The sequence below is a fragment of the Prionailurus bengalensis genome, chromosome F2 (assembly GCF_016509475.1).
Source record: "Prionailurus bengalensis isolate Pbe53 chromosome F2, Fcat_Pben_1.1_paternal_pri, whole genome shotgun sequence".
Taxonomy (NCBI): domain Eukaryota; kingdom Metazoa; phylum Chordata; class Mammalia; order Carnivora; family Felidae; genus Prionailurus; species Prionailurus bengalensis.
Window position 1 is genome coordinate 58167979 of NC_057353.1, and position 25083 is coordinate 58193061.

Sequence of the window (25083 nt, forward strand, 5' to 3'; positions counted from 1 at the left end):
TATACACGATCCACAATATGCTTTCATTATATTGTTTCCAATATATGGAAATATATTTGTTTCCACAATAAATGATTCTAAAAGGGTAAAATATCCCATAGTATGTAACTATATGCTCTTTTACCTATAAAGAATGATTATGCATCTTTGAAGCAAAATGCAAAATAATTTTATTACACAAAATAGCTTTTTAGTAGAAACTGGAATATATTTTGAGTTGTTTGGCAGATTTAGAAAGGATATAAGCACATTTCTCATTGTGTGTTCCGTAGAACACAGATCTTAATCAGGTTTATCTCAATGAAATTTTGAAAAATGGTTATATCACTATCCATCATGGTATACATTAGTTTTTCTCAAATTTATTGTTTCATAGAACACTATTTTACTCGTTTGTTTTTATTAATATAAACAAATGAAAAAGTCCTGTAAAACAAACTTTGGGAAACAGTGACAAGATATAGAGGTGTATGATAGACAGTAATGAGAAAAGATAAAGATATATACAGCTAGTTTTAATGGGGAAATTTTCCACAGAAATTTAACAACTCACAACTTGGACTTCAAGAAGTTTAAAAGAAAAATGTTTCAAGTCAATTTGATCAAAATTTAGGAAACAGGGACAGTTTTTAAGTAAATGGGCTGTAATAAGATAATAAAGGATTTTAATAACTGGGTTCTGTGAAGATCAGAGACTGACTTACATTTATCATTTATTTATTCTATTTTGGATTTGCAATTGGAATTGAAATGCATATGCTAGGACTTCACTCCACAGTGTGATTCAGGATATGTAATTGGAGCCAAGAATTCTATATTTTACATTTTAACAAATTATCCAGATTGTTCTGATATGTGTGGTCCAGTGTTGGCAGATTGAGAAACACAGATAAATTCACAACTATTAGTAATAAATAGAAATCTCATAAATTCTAATACACAAGGACGAGATTTAAGGACATTTTAAAAGATTAAGATGAAAGGTAAACCATAAGAAATACAGTCAACGGTATTCTAATAGGGTTGTATGGTGACAGATGGTAACTATACGTGTGATGAGCACAGCGTCTATAAGCTTGTTGGATCACTATGTTGTACACCTGAAACTAATGTAACAGCATGTTTCAACCACACTTTAATTAAAAAAAAAATGTAAATGATTATACACAGGAAAATGGAACGAAAATAAATGAGATTCAGATATTAGGATCATCTGAAAAATAAAATGAAAACATAAAAAATCATGCAGGTATAAATTTAGAGGAAATGTCCGGATTAGTAGATTCAGTAGGATCCAGAGTTGGAATTTGAGGTAATTGTGGTATGATAGCTTGGATTCAAAACGTAGGGGTGTTGGGGCACCTGAGTGCTTAGCCAATTAAGCCACCCACTATTGATTTTGGCTCAGGTGATGATCTTACAGGTTGTGGAATCAAGTCCTGCTGTTAGGCTCTGCGCTGACAGCAGAGCCTGCTTTGGATTCTTTCTCCCTCTCTCTCTGCCCCTCGCCCACTTACATTATCACGCGCACGCACGCCTATCCCCTCACCCCCCAAAGTAAATAACCAAACATTAAAAAAACGTAAGGGTGTGAAAAACGGGCTTTGAAACTTTTAACTACATTTCCTGGACGTCACTGTATGACAGTCCTGCCTTATCTGCAGTTTCACTTTCTGCAGATTCGCTATCGTCGGTTTAGGTTACCTGGCGTGAACTCTGAGCCAACGGTCCTTCTGACGAATCATCAGAGGTTCAATTGTAGCATAACTCTACACTACAGTGCCTACGTCATTCCTCTCACTTGGTCACGTAGGCATTCTATCATCTCACAGCGTCATAAGGAAGGTGAGTATAGTACAATATTTTGAGAGAGCGAGCGCCGCAGTTCACGTAACTTTAGTTACAGTATATTAGTATAATTATTCATTTTATTGTTAACTTCTTACTATGCCTAATTTATAAACTAAACTTTAGTATGTATGTGTAAGAGAAAATAAAGTATATACAGAGTTTGGTACTATCCACGTTTTTAGGCATTCACTGTGGGGCCTGGAACATAGCCAAGAGGATATGAGAATGAGAGGCCACCACACCTGCTGGCCTTGACAGTATCATTGGCCATGGTTAAATTAATAACAACTCAGAGCTAATCCCTCTAGAAAATGTTAACTAGTGTGACATGGTGTGGTAGGGTAAATGACGCCCATCTTCTCTCTCCTCCCACCTGTTACCTCCCGATATCTCTCGAACCACTGAATATGTCACAGGACATGACAAAAAGAACCTTGCAAATGTAATTAAGCTTAGCAAATTTTACATGGGGAGGGGGAAATCAGAGAGATTTCAACAATGAGAAAGATACAGTGCAGCAGTTGCTGGCTCTCACACTTAGAGCCCAAGAACAAGGAAGAGAGAGGTCTTTAGGACCAATGGGCACTAGTTTCTTTCCAGAGCCTTCTGATAAGAGACCAACCAGCTGACATTTTTATTTCAGCCTTGCGAGACCCTGAACGGAGAAACTAGCAGAGATCACCAGGACTTCTCAGCTCCAGGACTGTGAGTTAGTATATTTTTGTTTTAAGATGCTAAATTTGTGTTCATTTGTTAAGTACCAATAGAAAGCTAGTAAACATGGTGGAAGGTACTATCACAAATCAATGCTTGAAGATGTTCTGTAGCATGAATACCAATCCCTCAATACTATATGGATGTCTCATACCTTATATTTTAAGTCAGGACCTCCAAAACATTTAAGTGTCATAAAGATATATGAATACATTTTTACAAAGCAGAAAAGACAGAAATTTAATGTTGTGCGTCTAGAAAGAATGGAGAGCTTTAAAAATAGTTTTGAGTGTATTTCATGACACTTGAAAAGCAGAAAAGACAGAAATTTAATGTTGTGCATCTAGAACGAATAGAGAGCTTTGAAAATAGTTTTGAGTGTATTTCATGACACTTGACAGCCAAACCAGAAAACTCGGCAACATCTTAACTCATGTTCCAAGCTACTACATTGTTGGTATACTTAGTACTTACTGAAAGAATCAACCAGCCTAAAATATATTTAGATTTTGATGAACAGAGTACAGGTTTTCTATTAAGGAGCCTCTAATGGAAAATTATTGTATTACTAACTCCTTCAATATTGCCAAAATTATACTTAAAATTAAACCTTTGTGTTTGTAGTGTTTTAAATTATGAATTAAGTTGCCAAGATAAAATACTCAATTATTGTGAAATCACCTTAGAAAAATAAGGATTATTACTAGCACAATGGAGGAAAATAAGTCTTAGAACGCAGCCTCCACTGCTAGACAAAAGATAGTTAAGAAATGTATTAGTTAGAAAATAGTGTAAAAACTGCTGTGATGTGTCATTATTTAGGGTATAAAAAGGAGAAAATATTTTTACTCATTTGTTTGCTAGAGGATTTTTTTTCTAGTGAGAAAGATAGCACTAAGATGAAATGTTTGTTTTAAAACTTTCCTCACATGCAAACTGTTAACCTTTATACTAAAGCAAGTCTACTTTATATCTGTTTTCCAGTGTGCTCTTTAAACATATCATATTTTGAATTATAATGTGCTTTAGAAAGTAACCACCCCTGCTACTGTATTTATGTATCTGTTATGATAATTTTATATCTTGTGTGATGCATTCTGGTAATATGGTCCCCTGGGGAGGTTAGTTGATATCTGATATGCTATTCCTGTAGGTAGGGAGGGACTCTTCCCTAAACTAGGTGCACCTTAAAGAAGTAATTACAAGTCCATGAACTCCATCTGAGACCTTTGGGAACGGAGTATTTTTACCATCAGAATTTTTTTCACATTGTAAATAGGGAACACATGCAGATTCTATACATTTTTAACACCATCAGCAGAGCCTGTGGTACACTGAATTATCAAACAATCTTTGCAGAATGAAACTTGAGTAACCACACTATGTGGGGTAAATAGAGGTTATTAGTGGCCTCCAATTAGTTCCGGTCATGTTTTGATGCCAAAACCAGGTAGAACCTTAGTGTCAAGAACTTCTTGGTTTTCCTTTATGGTTTTAGGTATTTAGGTATGGTTTTAGGTAACACTTTATGGTTTTAGGGATTATGGATATGTGGAACTGTAAAGTCTGGCTTAGAATGGAAGACATAAACTCATGTCTCTTAATAGACTGTTTTTCTTGACTCTTAACTTGCAGAGAAGACAGATTACCAGGTTATTTTCTGGCAGAGAGGCAAAATACACAGGAAAATAGGGTGGAGTCTGTGATGCCTGAATCTCAAATCATACCTAATTTCCTGTTACTCTCATATTCGGTTCACTTTTGGGAATGTCTAACCCCATAATGGTTTCATGGTCTCATCTCCTAAGAAGACTTAAGGGAAAGATTTTCCTCTCTTCAGGTACACTGCAAGTGAAACATTAAAGCCTACCAATTCCATCATTTTATTGTATGTTAATGATGATTAACGTGACCCTCAGGATAAGATTTGAGCTAACAGGATAAATAATATTTTCCTGTCTGGTGATTCTTCTGCCATTTCCACCCCAGAGAAGTTTGGTTTGACTCAATTACACTGGGCAGTGGTCATTTTATGTTAATATCACTTACCTTCATAATATACTTTAAACCCATGAGCGCTAACTGCAAAATCACTGGTCAAACGTAGTGAGAACACAGATTTGGTACTTGTCACTGGCGGTGGCAGATGGAATCCTGTTAACCTAAAAACATAAACGAAATTAATTGTTAGTGTTATAGACATTTTACCTAATAGAGTTGAAAGAGCATTAAAAGTCATTTTATCAAATCCCCAAGCTTTGTATAAATGTGTATGTGTGTGTATGTGAGGGTTTATAAATGAATTTATGTTGATTAAAACTCACTCATCAAAAACAATTCCTGTAGGTATATATAAATATACGGTTATTTACATATATATGAATGTGCATAACTATCGTATCTAGTACATATGTCATCTATATGAAAATACTGATCAATTTAGACTTTGGGAAATGAATTGTGAGAGTGTGTGTGTTTAGGTATCTTTTGCTCCTGATTTTAACAACTGAATATGCAGAAGATATTTTTGTCAATAAATTTTTTTCCTGATAGTTTAGAATATATAAAAAGAGTGGTATTTACTAAAATTTAATATTAAAGGAAAAATGTGATCCAGATATGACATCTTGAAACTGAAGAGTCTACAAATGATGTGATTTTTTTGCTTTATCATATTCTAAAATTTCAGTTAGTTCTATTAAAACTAATAGATGCAAATTGCTTTTTGGTTATATTGCATATTTTACAAAACAAATATTTGATTTTTTTACCAAAATGTATTGCTTATTTTGCTAATACTTTATTGGATATAGTTACAAGCTTGGTTATGTAATTAATTTGCAAGTGATACTTTTTCTAAACCAGAAAAGAGAAATTAAGAATTAAAGAAAACCACATACATGGAATATAGTTTTTCTAAAATTAATGAAAGTACATACTTGTTAATTTTTCTATGAATTGCCTTTTATGTTCTTTACTTTATCATGTTTATTATTAATATTAGAATAAGAATTAGTAATTTTATGCAATGGAATTATACCTTTTTAAATACACAGTAATTGCTATTTTTGCCCAACATTGTACAGGATTAATCTACATTGAAATTACCATATATTTCATTGCTGTATAACAGTAACTCTCATTTGTCTCAGGTGTGCTTATACTCTAAAAATTATTAAGAACCCCAAAAAGATTTTGTGGGATTTATCAACATGTGCCATATTTAAATTTTTTTAAGGTTTTGTTTATTTTTGAGAGAGACCGACAGACAGAATGTGAGTAGCACTGGGCCAGAGAGAGAGGGAGACACAGAATCTGAATCAGGCTCCAGGCTCCAAGCTGTCAGCACAACCTGACGTGGGCTCGAACCCACGAAACGTGAGATCATGACCTGAACCAAAATCAGTTGCTCAACTGACTGAGCCATCCAGGCGCCCCAATATTTGCCCTATTTAAAATAAAACTGAGAACTGTTTTTTACATATGCATTTGTTACTTAATTTAAAAATAACCAGAATAGGCACATTACATGTTTACGTCAATCATATTTCAACTCAAGATAAGTATCTTTTCTAAAACAAAAATGAAAAGAATGCCTTGTATTTTGTTTTTTAGAAATCTTTTTAATATCTGGTCTATTAGCAGAAATTATTTGGATTCTCAAATCTACTTCTTTATTCAATATTTTGGATTACATTATTTTGGTTGATGGATATGAAGAACTCTGGCCTCACTTAAGTGTGTGGTTGGAAAAGGGAAGCTATTTCTTTTTTTTTAATTTTTTTTTCCAATGTTTTTATTTATTTTTGGGACAGAGAGAGACAGAGCATGAACGGGGGAGGGGCAGAGAGAGAGGGAGACACAGAATTGGAAACAGGCTCCAGGCTCCGAGCCATCAGCCCAGAGCCTGATGCGGGGCTCGAACTCACGGACCGCGAGATCGTGACCTGGCTGAAGTCGGACGCTTAACCGACTGCGCCACCCAGGCGCCCCAAGGGAAGCTATTTCTAATAGCCTTTGCAGATTAAAGTGGATGCTCTTTTTTGATACTACACAAAAACTTCACAAGTTAGTTTTGATGTTGAATTTAAGCCATATCAATTAATTGTTGTATTGTGTAGCATTAAAATTCATTGCTTCATCTTGTTCTTATAATGGGTCCTTTTTATCCAGGCAACGTTTAACAAGCATTGATCATTTGAGTTAGATCTTCCAAATGTTACATTTTATTATAAACTATCAAAAAATCACATTTATTTTTATTGCTACTGATCTCATTAGAAAAGTCATTAAACTTGGAGAAACTTTAAAGCTTACAGTAATGGATTGAAGCTTTCCAAAATTCTATTTTTTTTACTTGTAAACTCAGATTTCATCATTAACAACAGATCCTGTCAGTTGTTTTCCCTTGAAGTAACAATTCAGGTTCATTGCATGTGTATATGCGTGGCTGTGTGTGTGTGTGTGTGTGTGTGTTTCAAAAAATATATGCCAGACATACAGATGTGATTAACATTTATGTCAGTCACTCCAGTAAAGAGGTGTTCCATGAGAAAGTGGCTAGTTCAGTGATCTTGTAGAACCCCTAAAAGTGCCTAAAGACCTTCAAACATCCATGGATCACATTTTGAGAACCACTGCTGTATAGGAGTCTATTGCAATAAATAACACCACACTAAATTTATACATTCTACAGTTGATGGGCATTTGGGTTGTCTATGATCAGTCCAGTGTGTTTTCATCAACATTCTTGCAGAAGTTCACTTGTACATACTTATCTGGAAGTTTCTCTAAGGTTTATCAGCATTTAAAACTTTAATTTTTTCTCTTTTTGCTGAGTAAGTTGCATGATTTCCTATTTGGCACCTGGTTAGAAGTGTATCTCTGAAATTATAAACCAATGAGTTGCTTTAGTTATATCTGCTTACCATGTATATCTCATTTGCATTGCAATTGGATAACATTTTCTGTATGAATTGAATCCTTTGAGATTCTCAAGATTTGTTTTATGGGTCAGATATTGTGATTTTTTATTTGCCTAGTTTTCTTATGAAGGAAAATATATTATTTTTCTATTCCTAATCCAAATTAACACAAACTGAATGTGCATTATTATCTCATAGTTATGTGGGGGTTGGTAGACTATAGCTCAACTGGTTCTCTGCTTGTAGTCTCATGAAGCTGAAATCAAAGTGTTAGCTGGCCTGCATTGCTTCTAGAACTTCGGGAGCTATATCTGCTTTCACTTCCAAATTTATAAAGCTGTTGCCAGATTTAAATCCCATGCAGTTGTAGGACTAAGGTCACGTTGGCTTGGGGTCATTCTCAGGTTTTAGAGATCGCCTGCATTTCTCAGTTTGTGGCCCCCTTCCTGCTTTTTCAGAGTCAGCAAGGGCAGTGCGAGTTCTCTTTCTTCAAATATCTTTCCTTCCACTTCATCCTTCTGCCTCTTCTTCTGCCTCCAGATGGAGAGAGTTCTCAACTTTTACATGCTCATGTAATTAGTTTGTGTTCAAATTGATAGTTCAGATATTTTCCTATTATAACATCTGTCTCGATCCCATTTGTAGAGTTATTTTTGCCGTGCAATTTAACATATTCATCCATTCCCAGAGAACCATTATTCTAGGATCACTCTGGCTACTGTAATGAGTATTTATCATTGGAGGAGCAGCATTTAGTATATCTTTAAGATAGGTTTGTTAATCATGTTCAAGTGTTCTCTTTGCTAACTATAATTTAAAAATCTGATAGACTAGTTGATGAAAGAGATATGCTAAAATCTCACAATATGATTGTAGTTTTTATAGTTTTCCTAGTAGTTATGTCCACTTTAAAATATATTTGGGGGCTACATTATTAGGTGTGTACAGTTTAAATGATTATATTTACTAGTAAATTGAATATTTTGTCTTTATGAAGTGCTACCATATTTCTAATAATCTGATCATAAACTTTATCTTGATACTCATAAATCTATAACTTAATTTGTTAGAATTAATCTAGATCATCTTTTAATCTTCAATGTTTTTGTATCCTTGTTTTTTAAAATATGTCACTTATAACCAGAATATACTAGGCTATAGTTTCAAATACATGAAAGATTATATGGGGAACTGGGGTGGCTCAGTTGGTTGAATGTCCAAGTCTTGATTTAAGATTTTTTTTTACTTTTTAATGTTTATTTTTGAGAGAGAACACAAGTGGGGGAGGGGGCAAAGAAGGAGGCAGAGAATCTGAAGCAGGCTACTTTCTGTCAGTGCAAAGCCCGATGTGGGACTCAAACCCATGAACCATGAGATCATGACCTGAGCCAAAGTCAGACACTCAACTGACTGAGCCACCCAGGCACCCCTAAAATATGCCATTTATACCAGCATATACTAGGCTATGCTTTTATATACATCAAAGATTACAGATAAATAAGATCTTAAAAAACAAAAGAAATTGCCACAGCCATTCCAGCCTTCAGCAACCACCACCCTGACCAGTCAGCAGCCATCAACATAGTGGCAAGACCCTGGACTAGCACAAGATTATGACTCACTGAAAGCTCAGAGATTGGTTAGCATTTTTAAATAATAAAGCGTTTTTTAAATTAAAATATTTAATGTCCATTTTTTAACATAATGCATACTTAATAGATTACAGTATAGGGTAAATACAGTTTTATATGCACTGGGAAATGAAAGAAGTTCATTTGACTTGCTTTATTGTGATATTCACTTTATTTCAGTGGCCTATAACCAAAACCTCCGTAAATTTCTGTTGTATGTCTATACTTCATAAGACTTCATTTTGTAAGTTAGTATTTCTGTGTGTAGTTAGTTATTAAGCATCCTTTGGATGCTAACCTTTCTGAAGTCATTCCTTGTAACTCACTAGTTTATCAGCAGTGCTTTCATGAAGTATCTATCATGTAGGAGGGCCCTCAATAAACAGCTGTTAAGTTCATGAATTTGGGTGGTAGGAGAACGTGAATGCCATCAGAGCACTTGCTTTTTCAAACAAAAAAACTGTGTTCTTAGAACAGCATTCTCGGGGCGCCTGGGTGGCGCAGTCGGTTGGGCGTCCGACTTCAGCCAGGTCACGATCTTGCAGTCCGCGAGTTCGAGCCCCGTGTCGGGCTCTGGGCTGAGGGCTCAGAGCCTGGAGCCTGTTTCCGATTCTGTGTCTCCCTCTCTCTCTGCCCCTCCCCCGTTCATGCTCTGTCTCTCTCTGTCCCAAAAATGAATGAACGTTGAAAAAAAAAATTAAAAAAAAAAAAAAAAACAGCATTCTCAAAAATCATAAAAATGTCAAGGGACTCCAATTGTTAAGAAAATTCAGGTAGTCTACATAGACATTCCTGTTGAATAAGACATAATTTTCACCATAATAGTAACCTCAAAAGTTGAAAGGAGATCATGTATCTTAGGCACCTCTATTTGAAGTATTTTTCAGGATATAACTATATAGTTTTAAAACTTACTTTTCAGGTAAAGCTAATATTTTTATCTTTAATATGAACTATGAATTATAATATTTAAATATACATGTATTGTACTTGAAATTAACATGTTTTCTAGGTAATCTAAAAATCACAGTCTTTTATGGATAAGTATGATCTTTTTCCATCAATCATTTGTACTGATTCAGATACTTGTGAAATTTGGTGTTTTGCATATATTGTTAAATCATTGAATTATAAATTATATTTCCTCGTATTGATGTATTTTAAAACTGCATAGTGAATGGCATTTTATGTTCCTTTGAAAAGAATACCGTAGTGAAACTCTATTTTCTCCGACTTACAATTGAAGAAATCACAGTTCGAAAATGATCAGTAAATAGTTCAAATTCATACTGCTGGTGAGCAGTGGAGCAAAGAAGTAAACCCATAACTTCTAACTCCAGTGTATTTCTTTTCCAGTAGTGATTTTTACCATAAGGAATGTGATATTTTCATGAGGGCAGTACATATTTAATTCATTTTTGTTTCTTCACAATGCCTGTATAAATTTCTTAACAGATATTTGGAATAGATAAGAACATAATTTTACCCACATGATGTCTTTAAGTAGTTGATACTGGTAAAAACTGTGTCACAGTTTTAAGGTCATTAAATTAAAGGCCAGGAAGGTAATGTGGAATGCCCATCTGTACTTGTTGATGCATTTACAGCTAATATCACTAGTGGTTAGCAAAGAGATTTTCCTAGTGGAAAACTAAGTAAGATTAGTCAGCAAATATATCAGGGGAAAATCCTAGAATGATGCAATGTAAATTTCCTTCAGATATTATTTTTTTTAAATGTTAAAAATTGAGAAAAATTGGCTGAGGATTGAAATGTATTAATTTTTAAAAATTTTAAAAATGTTTGTTTATTTTTGAGAGAGAGACAGAGTGTGAGTGGGCGTGGGGCAGAGACAGAGGGAGACACAAATACAAAGTAGACTCCAGGCTCTGAGCTGTCAACACAGAGCCTGACGCGGGGCTCTAACCCATGAACTGTTAGATCATGACCTGAGCCAAAGTCAGACGCTTAACCGACTAAGTCACCCAGGTGCTCATGAAATTTATTAATTTTAAGTAGTGACTTTGTTTTATGCTATCAAAACAATCACCATTTTCTACCATCATAAATTTAGCACATATGCACGTAAACTCAGATTAAAGAACAATCATTTCCTCTTAAGACATTTAGCTTAATGAAAAATTTATAACATTTCCTCTGTTTTTCATATTTCACTGTTATTTGGTGAATATTTCTCATGGCCCAGGGCTAGTTTATGGCCATTTTTTTCCAGTAGATCCTCTTATGTGACAGAATGGCACACATGTTGTTTATTTTTCATCCTATGTTTTATAGTTTCTAATGTATAGCATCTATTCTCCCTGCTTCCTAATCATACATACACCTCAAATATATTTTAACATTTTATTATTTACTAGGCAAAGCATTTATCAGAGGCTGTTGTATGTTTTAAAAATCATGCACTTGAAATGGGTGACCCTGTTACTTCTTATGGTCCCTTTTAGATGAAACCAAGCATTCTTTAAACATTTCCACTTACAAAGATTCGGAAACATTAATGATGTCTCACACTGTATAGAGTAACTAGATTTAGGGAGAATTACATAATGAACTTATATCTTTCCATCAATGACTAACAGGAAACATACTAAAATAATTACTTGGTAATTAATGCAGAATTGGTTTAAATTTAAATTACAAGAAAGTAATATATAATGTCAATGCATATGCTCTTTGAATAATGGTCTGTTTATTTAAGAATTAAAAAAAATAATGACAATGTGCCATTTTATAGTACAACGTAATGGAAACTCTTAAAGCATCATGGATAAGAATAATACCTGTCTCATTATATAAATGTTTACCAACTTCTTTTTTTTTCAATATATGAAATTTATTGTCAAATTGGTTTCCATACAACACCCAGTATTCATCCCAAAAGGTGCCCTCCTCAATACCCATCACCCACCCTCCCCTCCCTCCCACCCCCCATCAACCCTCAGTTTGTTCTCAGTTTTTAAGCGTCTCTTATTCTTTGGCTCTCTCCCACTCTAACCTTTTTTTTTTTTCTTCCCCTCCTCCATGGGTTTCTGTTAAGTTTCTCAGGATCCACATAAGAGTGAAAACATATGGTATCTGTCTTTCTCTGTATGGCTTATTTCACTTAGCATCACACTCTCCAGTTCCATCCACGTTGCTACAAAGGGCCATATTTCGTTCTTTCTCATTGCCATGTAGTACTCCATTGTGCATATAAACCACAATTTCTTTATCCATTCATCAGTTCATGGACATTTAGGCTCTTTCCATAATTTGGCTATTGTTGAGAGTGCTGCTATAAACATTGGGGTACAAGTGCCCCTATGCATCAGTACTCCTGTATCCCTGGGGTAAATTCCTAGCAGTGCTATTGCTGGGTCATAGGGTAGGTCTATTTTTATTTTTTGAGGAACCTCCACACTGCTTTCCAGAGTGGCTGCACCAATTTGCATTCCCACCAACAGTGCAAGAGGGTTCCCGTTTCTCCACATCCTCGCCAGCATCTATAGTCTCCTGATTTGTTCATTTTGGCCACTCTGACTGGCGTGAGGTGATATCTGAGTGTGGTTTTGATTTGTATTTCCCTGATGAGGAGTGACGTTGAGCATCTTTTCATGTGCCTGTTGGCCATCCGGATGTCTTCTTTAGAGAAGTGTCTATTCATGTTTTCTGCCCATTTCTTCACTGGGTTATTTGTTTTTCGGGTGTGGAGTTTGGTGAGCTCTTTATAGATTTTGGATACTAGCCCTTTGTCTGATATGTCATTTGCAAATATCTTTTCCCATTCCATTGGTTGCCTTTTAGTTTTGTTGGTTGTTTCCTTTGCTGTGCAGAAGCTTTTTATCTTCATAAGGTCCCAGTAATTCATTTTTGCTTTTAATTCCCTTGCTTTTGGGGATGCGTCACGTAAGAAATTGCTATGGCTGAGGTCAGAGAGGTCTTTTCCTGCTTTATCCTCTAGGGTTTTGATGGTTACAAAATCAATGTACAGAAATCAGTTGCATTCTGATACACTAACAATGAAGCAACAGAAAGACAAATAAAGAAACTGATCCCATTCACAATTGCACCAAGAAGCATAAAATACCTAGGAATAAATCTAACCAAAGATGTAAAAGATCTGTATGCTGAAAACTATAGAAAGCTTATGAAAGAAATTGAAGAAGATATAAAGAAATGGAAAGACATTCCCTGCTCATGGATTGGAAGAATAAATATTGTCAAAATGTCAATACTACCCAAAGCTATCTACACATTCAATGTAATCCCAATCAAATTTGCACCAGCATTCTTCTCGAAAGTAGAACAAGCAATCCTAAAATTTATATGGAACCACAAAAGGCCCCGAATAGCCAAAGTAATTTTGAAGAAGACCAAAGCAGGAGGCATCACAATCCCAGACTTTAGCCTCTACTACAAAGCTGTCATCATCAAGACAGCATGGTATTGGCACAAAAACAGACACATAGACCAATGGAATAGAATAGAAACCCCAGAACTAGACCCACAAATGTATGGCCAGCTAATCTTTGACAAAGCAGGAAAGAACATCCAATGGAAAAAAGACAGTCTCTTTAACAAATGGTGCTGGGAGAACTGGACAGCAACATGCAGAAGGTTAAAACTAGACCACTTTCTCACACCATTCACAAAAACAAACTCAAAATGGATAAAGGACCTGAATGTGAGACATATGTTTACCAACTTCTAACGAGGTGTTATTTCTAGGAGGCTGAGAGTCAAGAATGACTGGATCTGTACTACAACAATGTAATCAAATGCTCCTTAAATACACACACACACACACACACACACACACACACACACACACACACATATATTTAACATTTTTAATTTTTTTTATGTTTATTTTAAGACAGAGCATGATCAGGGGAGGGGCAAAGAGAACAGGAGAGAGAATCCCAAGCAGGTTCCACACTGTCCGTGCAGAGCCCAGTGCTGGGCCTGAACCCACAAACGATGAGATCATGACCTGAGCGGAAATTGAGAGTCAGAGGCATAACTGACTGAGTCACTCAGATGCCCCAAAAACCATATTTTTACGTTAAAAGGCTATTCTCTTATTACTGCTTATAACGAGTTTGGGTGGAAACAGACATGGGGAGTAGAAAAAGATAAAGAGAGTAAGTTTTCTTTTAAAATAAAAGTGGTAACATTACCCCAAATCCCCAGCTTTGTGATGGTTAAATTAGAGAATTCATGTGGAATGGCCTGGTATATTTTCTGGAATCTAAGAAATAGCCACTGTTAGTTTCATTAGTACTATGACTCCAAATCCACTGCCCTTTCATTTGCATTCTATGTCATGCTATAGCTAAGATAAATTGTATTATAGCACCAGCGTTCTCATGATGATTTCTCATTACTCACAGTAAGAAATTTAGATCAAAGTATCTTACAATTTTACTTTGTTCTTATAAACAAAGGTTATATAGTTCTTAAAAATGATCCAGGTGATATACAGGGAATTCTTTGCTGAAGTGAACTGTTAATCTATTTAATTTTAAAATGAATGGGAAAACCTCAGGAACAAGCAGATATTTAAAATAATGACTGTTCTGTGACAATAAATCATGTATACCCTATTGATATTGGGGTACATGAAGCACAGCCCGATAATTCATGGTTGCATCAAGATGTCACTAATTGTAATATCAAAGGAAAAGATGGCTGTGGCAATATTTGAATAATTATATCATTTGTTGCAATTAAATGAGCAGAAACTTCTCTCAAATATAAAATTCCTGAAAACGGCATCTTATGTGAGAAAGCAAATTCACAATGTTAGGAACATCTGTTAGGTATAGACGCAGATATGGAAATGAGTACATATATTGATATATATACGGATATGGATAGGGATTGGGGTAGATATGGATATGACTATGAACATAGTAAACTTATAGATATAAAGGTAGGTGACCAGCTTTCATTTCCACTCTTTCATATTCTTTCCACTGTATTGAATGAAGTACCTGTAAATCTTGGAAAGTTGCCAGAATACTTCTCTTGCCAACATTGTTCTCTGATAGATTTTGCCACTTCCGTAAGATTTAGATAGTGGATTAAAAGTGTTAGTTATTATTATGTCTTGACAGGTAGGTGCTGGACTTTAACAGGTGTTAGAGGTGAGATTTTTCCATCAGCTTACTTGAATTTATGTTTAAAGCAATTGTTTTGATCTTACAAACAATTGAGCTCATCACTGCAAATTTCTGATTTCTGAAAGCTAGTGAAGTTCTCCCTGACCTTCATTTCTTGGTCTGAAATTATTATTCTTGTTATTACATATTTACATGCTCTAAGTATTTTAGGTTTTTCCCTTACTTTCTGAACCTTAGAGATGCACAAATATGTATAACCACTATTCCATCGAGAAAACTTTTTCTTCCCTCAAAAAGTTTGAACATGTTCTCAACTCACTGTATCTAGAGTTACTCCATTTACATAAAACTCATTCTTTACTGTGATGTTAGAGTTTCATCTTTAGGATCAACATTTTCCCCAGGACCCATGTAATATGTTACTAGAAAGTTTTTTCAAAATCAGTCTTTGCAGTTTTTTTCCACTGTCTTCTGCCAATATTGCCAAACTTGCATAATGTCCCTTCTTTCTGATTTTATTTTATTTATTCGTTCACTGAACCACTTATCTTTGGTAGTATAAATGATCATAATTCCAATGACAGTGTAATTGAACCTGAAAAGTTTTGAAGTATAGTGAATTTATGGTGGGCAATTAATGAATGCTAGACATTTAAATCTATTTTATGAGGTCCCCATCTTGCGTAATTACCTGCAGTTGTTCATGAACATATTTTCCAAAGTTGGGGTTTTATGAAGCAGCTGAAGTTAGTGACCGTAAGCTTGGATTCTAGGGTATACAACTGGAAAACACATGTTTCACTGCTTGTCAGTAATGTGATATTGGGTAAGGTATTTTATCTCAATAAATTCAGGGTAAAATGAGGTTAATCCAAGGAATTATCCCATAGCTATCTTGTGAGGATTAAGTGGGACAATGCTTATAAAAATTTAGCAAGTGCTTCACACATGATAAATACTATTTCTACCATAATTATTTTGGTGATAAAGCTACCCAGGGCTCATCTTATTGGCATAAACACATTAAATGGTAACTCTGGTGTTGGACTCCCTGGAGTAAATCTCTGTGTGGCCATTTGCTATTGTGTGAGATTGGGCAAGTTAGTTCCCTCCCTATCTGCTTTCTCACTGGCAAAATATGAATGAAAATAGTACCTACCCCTTAAGTTTTTGTCAGTTTTAAGTAAGTGAATCCAAGCACATCACTTGGAACAATGCCTGGCATTTAGCAAGTAGTACAGAGGTGTTTGCTGTTATTGTTATTCACTCTTAATAACAAACATGAGAATTAGAAAGTTCTTTCATAACCAACCAGAATTTTCTTCCTATAGCACCTAATTATTAATACTTACAATAGACTTGGATTACGTAACTAAGTGTAATTCTTCAAGTATATGCTATTATGCTCTTCTAAATTGCTCCCCCCGCCTAGTTTAACATTCCTAAGGCTTTTATTTTGGATATAAAATTAGTGAAGACCCATTACATGATGTTTGCTTAAGGTAAATGTATGAGTAAGAAAGAGATGAGAACTTTATTACATCCCCTAATCACTGATAAAACTTTCCAATTAGGAAGAAAGGGGAGAAAAAAAGGAGAAAGAACGGAAGAGATGGGATGAGACCGTATTTGTCCTTAGAAACCTGAAATTCTTGATATTAAGCGAAGTGATTCCCTCCATCCGCTATAAACACTGCTGTCTTTTCCTTGTACCTTCCGAAGACCTCTGACACGCCATATTATACTACCTTGACGTTTGAATTTTACTGTAATTCTTATGGTCCTCTACATTCACTAAGGAAGAAAAAGAAAAACATGATTCTACAAATGTATATTTTGTATTCTTCCATGTTAACAACTGTTTGACCCATTTATCCAATACACATAGATAAGGATTTATCTCAAAATTAATGGCTTTTTGTGTTTCCCAGAAAAATATTATTGATTATCTCTCAGTTTAGCAAAACATGAAAATTATATGACATGTTTTTTATATATAACACATGTGTATGTTGGAAGTATAGAATTTTGTCTATTTTTTTCTAGGCATTAAAAGGTTTGTTCTTTTTAAAAAAAAAACATTTTTTAAGGTGTATTCATTTTTTAGAGACAGAGCATGAATGGGGGAGGGGTAGAGAGAGAGGGAGACACAGAATCCAAAGCAGGCTCCAGGCTCTGAGCTGTCAGCACAGAGCCCGATGCAAGACTTGAACCTATGAGCTGTGAGATCATGTCCTGAGCTGAAGTCAGACGCTCAACCAACTGAGCCACCCAGGTGCCCCAAAAGGTTTGTTCTTAAAAGAAATGACCATACACTTAATCAATGTCCCCACAGAGATATCTAATATAGATATACTTATTCTATATTCTTTATAGTCCAGAGATGAAGACAAATTTTTATTTAACCTAAACTGATCATAAAAAAGATTTTGATATTTGATGCTACTCACCAGTTTTATGGATTTAGATAAAGTATTAAATTGTACAAAAAGTAAATAAAACACTGTATTTGGAGAGTTTTAAATAAAGCTTTATGCTGGTAATGATTAAATATGTTTTTATAAAGATACTATACAGTCTAACCTAGATATTCTAAAAATTAGAAAAGTGTGGGCTCTTTGACAGAGTAGTTTTGGTTCTGCTTCTAAGTCAATACTTTGTTTTAAAAGATACTGAATAGATGCAATTGAGACTATACCAATTATTCTAACAAAGTGTACATAATCATTAATTTTATCCATTGTGCCCAACATCACTTTCTTATAAATTTTCACAACTGTCTTGGAGATAATGATCTCTTTATATATATACATATATCAATACAATTGGTAAATGATGTAGCCTTTTGAAAACTTTGTCTATTTTAGGTTAAATAAAATTATAATCTGTCTCTATTGGAATATATGGTAAAGAAAATATTAATATGAGAATGCAGTGGCATAGAACATATGCACAGTCATTTCTCTACCTAATTAGTGTATTTGGACATGATTTAAGCTAATTTGTGTTATCAGATAATTTATATGTTAAATGAAAAATCAGTCCAATAATCTATTATTTAAAAATAATCATAATTCAGACCCAAACATTTTAAATTTAACAAATGGTTAAAATTAAATATTAAATTATGTCTTATATTGTTATGGACTGTGTTACTATATATAAAGTATTTTTTTTAAAGTCATTCTTTTACAGGATCAAAAAAAATTGTAAAATTTTACACTTCGTAACACTGAAGATGATTAAATGTGATACATGTTAGCAAACATAATTAGATAATGGTATAAATATTCTGTCTTACTTTAGAGATAATATCTTTATGTACCTTGGTGTTCCACATTCAATATCCTAGGGATCCTTAAGTAAATTCTACATTCAACATGGGGCTTGAACTCACAACCCTGAATCAAGAGTTGCACGCTCTACCGCCGAGCCAGCCAGGCTCCCCAATATCCTAGGGATTCTTGAGTGATATTTACTAACATGGAGAATAATAATTACTTATATTTTAATGATATACAAATATAGAAATATAGAAATGTATATAATTTAGTTTTTAAAAAAACATGGAAATATGATTTGAAGTTGTGCTAGATATGCACTATATCTCCTCATCTGTTTTAAACATACAGATTTCCTATAATAGTTTTTTCTATTATCAAGAAATTAATAGTACAGTGTTAAAATTGATTAGAATACAGTAGCACCAGAAAATTCCAATCATTTAACCGTTTCTTGATAAGTATGGTAGAAACTCATTTGGACGATTGAAATATATTTTATTTTTAACACCCAATTGAAGGAGAATGTTTTAGAATCACATTCCTTTAAAAGTTAATGAAGTTACTATGTGAGAAGCTAAACTAAGTTAACCATTGATCATACCTGGAATGAATATAAATCATTGAATTTTTTCTATAAGGCTAATAGATAGCCATGTGTCTATTTTTTTCTAATTTGGGGCTCTTTGGAGAGCACTTTGTTAACAATTACACTGGGAAAATAGGCAAAAAATAAGCAAGTTTGTTCAGGGACTTGAGATACTTGTTCCCCTACCAATAGCCACGGAGACATCAGATGCTATGGAGTATAGCAAAGAAAGATAAATCATTGTCTGTGTCCAAAGTGGTATATCACCATCTATAAACTATGGGTTCTCTAACCAAAGTAATACATCTTATCTGAAATAAGTATGTATTCTGATATGAAAAACACAAAGAAAAGAAAATAAATATCAATAGAAAAATGCCAATGAGTATGTTTTAGTGAAAATAATAGAAAAGGAAAAAACAGTACTTGCTTATTTACATCTCCAGTTCTCATGCTTCTATTACTACATAGACAAAGTTAGAATGATAGCATGACTGAAGCAAATACCTAGTTAGGTTTAAGAATCAGCGTTTATCATATTCATAACTATTAATTTATCCTAGGTATCAAATTCATAATGCTCGCCTCAAAAGGACTAAGTTTATTTATATATTTTGAGAGAGAAAGAGAGTGGAGGAGGGAAGAGAGAGATGGAGAGAGAGAATTCAAAGTAGGCTCTACTCTGTCAGTGCAGACCCCAATGACGGTTCAATACCAACAACCATCAGATCATGACCTGAGTGGAGATCAGGAGTCGAATGATTAACCAGCTGAGCCACCCAAGAGTCCCTTCAAAATGATTTTTTAATAATTATCACATAACATAAATATCGTTATTATTTATTTTTTAAAATATTTATTTACTTATTTATTTGAGAGAGAGGGAGAGGAAGAGTGAGAATCCCAAGCAGGCCATTTTGATGGAATATCATTGGAATAATAGAAATAGTTTATTTTTTATATTGAGTGAAGTAAGATGAGAAGAAAAGTAAAGTAATTGAAAGAGAAGACCATGGCAAATATAATGCTAAATAAACACATACATAAATTATTGCATGAAAAAGTTCATAAAATAATTTATATTCCAAATATTGCCATGGTCTTACTTGATGAGAAATTATTTGAGAAAGAATTGAATAATGTAAGTTTTTCACCATTAGATCAACAAAGATATAGATAAAACAGAAAAATATTCATCAACTAAGTACTGGTAAACATATTCAGAAATTATATTCTATGAAGACCAAACTCTGTACATTGAAACCAGATGATTATATGGAGGAGTTTAATCAATTATTTTCATTAGTCCTGTAGGATAGAGAAAGGAATGGACTTATTTTACATATTTAAATATTTGCTGATTTTGTGGAGAATTTAGAATATTCTTGTAAATGTGACAAAAATGTAACTTTTGAGAGCATATGAGGATGGCATGCTATTAAATTTCATAGTTTTATTAATGGTAGACTTAAATTTTATTTTTTTAACGTTTATTTTATTTTTGAGACAGGGAGAGACAGCATGAATGGGGGAGGGGCAGAGAGAGAGGGAGACACAAAATCTGAAGCAGGCTCCAGACTCTGAGCTGTCAGCCCAGAGCCTGACCCGGGGCTTGAACTCACGGACTGTGAGATCATGACCTGAGCCGAAGTTGGATGCTTAACCGACTGAGCCACCCAGGCGCCCCGGTAGACTTAAATTTTAGATAGTAACATTGGAGGTAATGCTCATAAAATTAACTGATACGTTAATAAAATGAGAAGGAAAAAAATGAGAAGAAATAAGGAAAAAAGAGAGTGGATAGGAGTGAATGGAAGAATACAGATGAAAAAAAAATATTGTAACAAAAACGCTGTTCAAGTAGGATTTTATTTTGGAGTCCTGATCAAAAATTCCTAGAAAAATGTTTTCTTTGTGTTGGTCCAGTGGCCTTTATAACATGACGCATCATTATTGTAGCTGGGTACTTTTACATATGTGTGGACAGAGACATGACTTCACTGTTTCTACTGTGAAATTTTGCTCTGAATATTAAAGCATAGATCCTCTGATAGGTGCCACATTTTTATGTCTCAACAGCCTCTTACCTGACCTCCACACCTATATATCTGACCACTATTATACATTCCCACTTGGGTATCTAATCAGCATTGCAACAATATGTCCAAAACCAAATCTCATTAAAAAGCCTGTTGCCTTGTCATTTGTTCTCTTTTGAGATGTAGAAGCTCTTTCTCTTCTTTTGTTTCTGGAAGAACAATGTAAGTGGTTTACATTGCTTTGAGGATCCTAGCTTTGTTCTTAGAAGCAGTCTTTTTCTCAGTGGTTCTAGTGATGGCCATGTGATTCCCCTTAATGGGGTCAACATTTGCTGGGTGGCTTACCCCCTTGGCTCCAGGGCCCACTAAATCCACCTCCTTCCATGGTAATAGCATGGTGCACAGCACAATAGGCAGTTTGTTCTGTATTCTGGAAATTCTAACCCCTTCCTTTCCCCTCTAGCTTTATTTCCTTCCAATAGTAAATATTCTCTGGAGTGCTTCTTCCCCTTTGGCCTGGTTTCATCTCTTCAAGTCTACTATTATTTTTTTAATTTAAATTCAAGTTAGTTATCATACAATGTAGTATTAGTTTCGGTTGTAGAACCTAGCAATTCATCACTTACATATAACACGCAGTGCTCATCCCAGTAAGTGCTCTCCTTAATTCCCAGAACTCATTTAACCCATTCCCCCTGAAAAAACAAAAACAAAAACAAAAACAAAAAAAAAAACACAAACTCTGTTTGTTCTCTGTGTGTAAGTCACTTTTGGTCTGTCTCCCTCTCTGTTTTTATCTTATTTTTCCTTCCCTTCCCCTATGTTTATCTGTTTTGTTTCTTAAATAACACGTATGACTGAAATCATATATTTGTTTTCCCTGACTGATGTATTTCATGTAGCATAATACACTGTAGTTCCATCCATGTTGTTGCAAAAGGCAAGGTTTCATTCTTTTTGATTGCCAAGTAGTATTCCACTATGTACATATACCACATCTTCTTCATCCATCAGTAGATGCGCATTGGGCTCTTCCCATAATTTGACTATTGTTGATAGTGCTTCTATAAACATTGGGGGTGCAGGTACCCCTTCAAATCAGCATTTTTCTGTCTTTTGGATAAATACCTAGTAGTGCAATTGCTGGGTCATAGGGTAGTTCTATTTTTAATTTTTTGAAAAACGTCCATACTGTTCTCCAGAGTGGCTGCACCAGTTTGCATTCCCACCAGCAGTGCAAAATGGCCTCCCTTTGTCCACATCCTTACTGACATCTGTTGTAAGGTTGTTCATTTTAGCCAGTATGACAGTTGTAAGGTGGTACCTCATTGTGGTTTTGATTTGTATTTCTCTGATGATGAGTGATGTTGAACATCTTTTCACATGTCTGTTAGCCATCTGGAAGTCTTCTTTGAAAAAGTGTCTGTTCATGTCTTCTTCACTCCATTTCTTCACTGGATTATTTGTCTTTTTGGTGTTGAGTTTGATAAGTTCTTTAGAGACTGTGGATCCTAACCCTTTATCCTATATGCCATTTTCAAATATCTTCTCCCATTCTGTTGGTTGCCTTTTAGTTTTTTGATTGTTCCCTTTGCTTTGCAGAAGCTTTTTATCTTGATGAGGTCCCAACAGTACATTTTTACTTTTGTTCCCCTTGCCTCCAGAGACATGTCTAGTAAGAAGTTGTTGCAGCTAGGGAGGGAGGGAAGATGGCGGCATAGGAGGACACTGGTCTCACCGCGCGTCCTGCTGATCACTTAGATTCCACCTACACTTGCCTAAATAACCCAGAAAACCACCAGAGGATTAGCAGAACAGAGTGTCCGGAGCGAAGCTCAGAGGAGAGGCCCACAGAAGAGGGTAGGAAGGGCAGAGAGGCAGTGCACGCTGCACAGACTGGCAGGAGGGAGCCAGGGTGGAGGGGCAGCCTGCCGGCCAAGCAGAACCCCCGAGTCTGGCTGGCAAAAGCGGAGGGGCTGGATGGAGTGTGTTCTGACAGCAAGCACGACTTAGCATCTGGGAGGTCATAAGTTAACAGCTCTGCTCAGAAAGCAGGAAGGCTGGAGGACAAAGGGAGGGAGGGTTGCTGAGCCCCCGGACGACAGAGCTCAGTTTGGCGGGGAAAAAAGGTGCTCGCCAGCGCCATCTCCCTCACCCATCCCCCAGCCAATATCCCAAAGGGAACCAGTTCCTGCAGGGAACTTGCTCGCTCTGCGCAAACACCCAAAGCTGTGCTTCGGCGGGGCCAAACCTTCGGCAGCAGGTCTGACTCCCTCTCGCTGCCACAGGGCCCCTCCTGAAGTGGATCACCTAAGGAGAAGCGAGGTAAGCCTGCCCCTCCTGCCCCTCCTGCTCCCGTGCACCTTGCCTACCCACCCCAGCTAATACGCCAGATCCCCAGCACCACAAGCCTGGCAGTGTGCAAGTACCCCAGACAGGCCACGGTACCCCACAGTGAATCCCGCCCCTAGGAGAGGGGAAGAGAAGGCACACACCAGTCTGACTGTGGCCCCAGTGGTGGGCTGGGGGCAGACATCAGGTCTGACTGTGGCCCTGCCCACCAACTCCAGTTATACACCACAGCAGAGGGGAAGTGCCCTGCAGGTCCGCACCACTCCAGGGACTACCCAAAATGACCAAACGGAAGAATTCCCCTCAAAAGAATCTCCAGGAAATAACAACAGCTAATGAACTGATCAAAAAGGATTTAAATAATATAACAGAAAGTAAATTTAGAATAGTAGTCATAAAATTAATCGCTGGGCTTGAAAACGGTATAGAGGATAGCAGAGAATCTCTTGCTACAGAGATCAAGGGACTAAGGAACAGTCACGAGGAGCTGAAAAATGCTTTAAACGAAATGCAAAACAAAATAGAAATGACGACGGCTTGGATTGAAGAGGCAGAGGAGAGAATAGGTCAACTAGAAGATAAAGTTATGGAAAAAGAGGAAAGTGAGAAAAAGAGATAAAAAAATCCAGGAGTATGAGGGGAAAATTAGAGAACTAAGTGATACACTAAAAAGAAATAATATACACATAATTGGTATCCCAGAGGAGGAAGAGAGAGGGAAAGGTGCTGAAGGGGTACTTGAAGAAATAATAGCCGAGAACTTCCTGAACTGGGGAAGGAAAAAGGCATTGAAATCCAAGAGGCACAGAGAACTCCCTTCAGTCATAACTTGAATCGATCTTCTGCATGACATATCATAGTGAAACTGGCAAAATACAAGGATAAAGAGAAAATTCTGAAAGCAGCAAGGGATAAACATGCCCTCACATATAAAGGGAGACCTATAAGACTCGTGACTGATCTCTCTTTTGAAACTTGGCAGGCCAGAAAGGATTGGCACGAGATCTTCAATGTGCTGAACAGAAAAAAATATGCATCCTAGAATCCTTTATCCAGCAAGTCTGTCATTTAGAATAGAAGGAGAGATAAAGGTCTTCCCAAACAAACAAAAACCTAAGGAATTTGTCACCACTAAGGCAGCCCTACAAGAGATCCTAAGGGGGATCCTGTGAGACAAAGTACCAGAGACATCACTACAAGCATAAATCATACAGACATCACAATGATTCTAAACCCATCTCTTTCTATAATATCACTGAATGTAAATGGATTAAATGCGCCAACCAAAAGACATAGGGTATCAGAATGGATAAAAAAACAAGACCCATCTATTTGCTCTCTACAAGAGACTCATTTTAGATCTGAGGATACCTTTAGATTGAGAGTGAGGGGATGGACAACTATTTATCATGCTACTGGAAGCCAAAGAAAGCTGGAGTAGCCATACTTATATCAGACAAACTAGACTTTAAATTAAAGGCTGTAACAAGAGATGAAGAAGGGCATTATATGATAATTACAGGGTCTATCCATCAGGAAGAGCTAACAATTATAAATGTCTATGCGCCAAATACCG

At 35.7% G+C, this 25083-nt stretch overlaps 1 protein-coding gene across 1 annotated transcript in view; it reads right to left on the reverse strand.

Moving 5' to 3' along the window:
• Positions 1-25083, reverse strand: part of CSMD3 (CUB and Sushi multiple domains 3) — a 1274540-nt gene that overhangs the window by 1078429 nt on the left and 171028 nt on the right. Inside the window, exon 3 of the mRNA XM_043601622.1 lies at positions 4615-4727. Coding sequence (XP_043457557.1) covers positions 4615-4727 — 113 coding nt within the window. The remainder of the gene's footprint in view (positions 1-4614; positions 4728-25083) is intronic.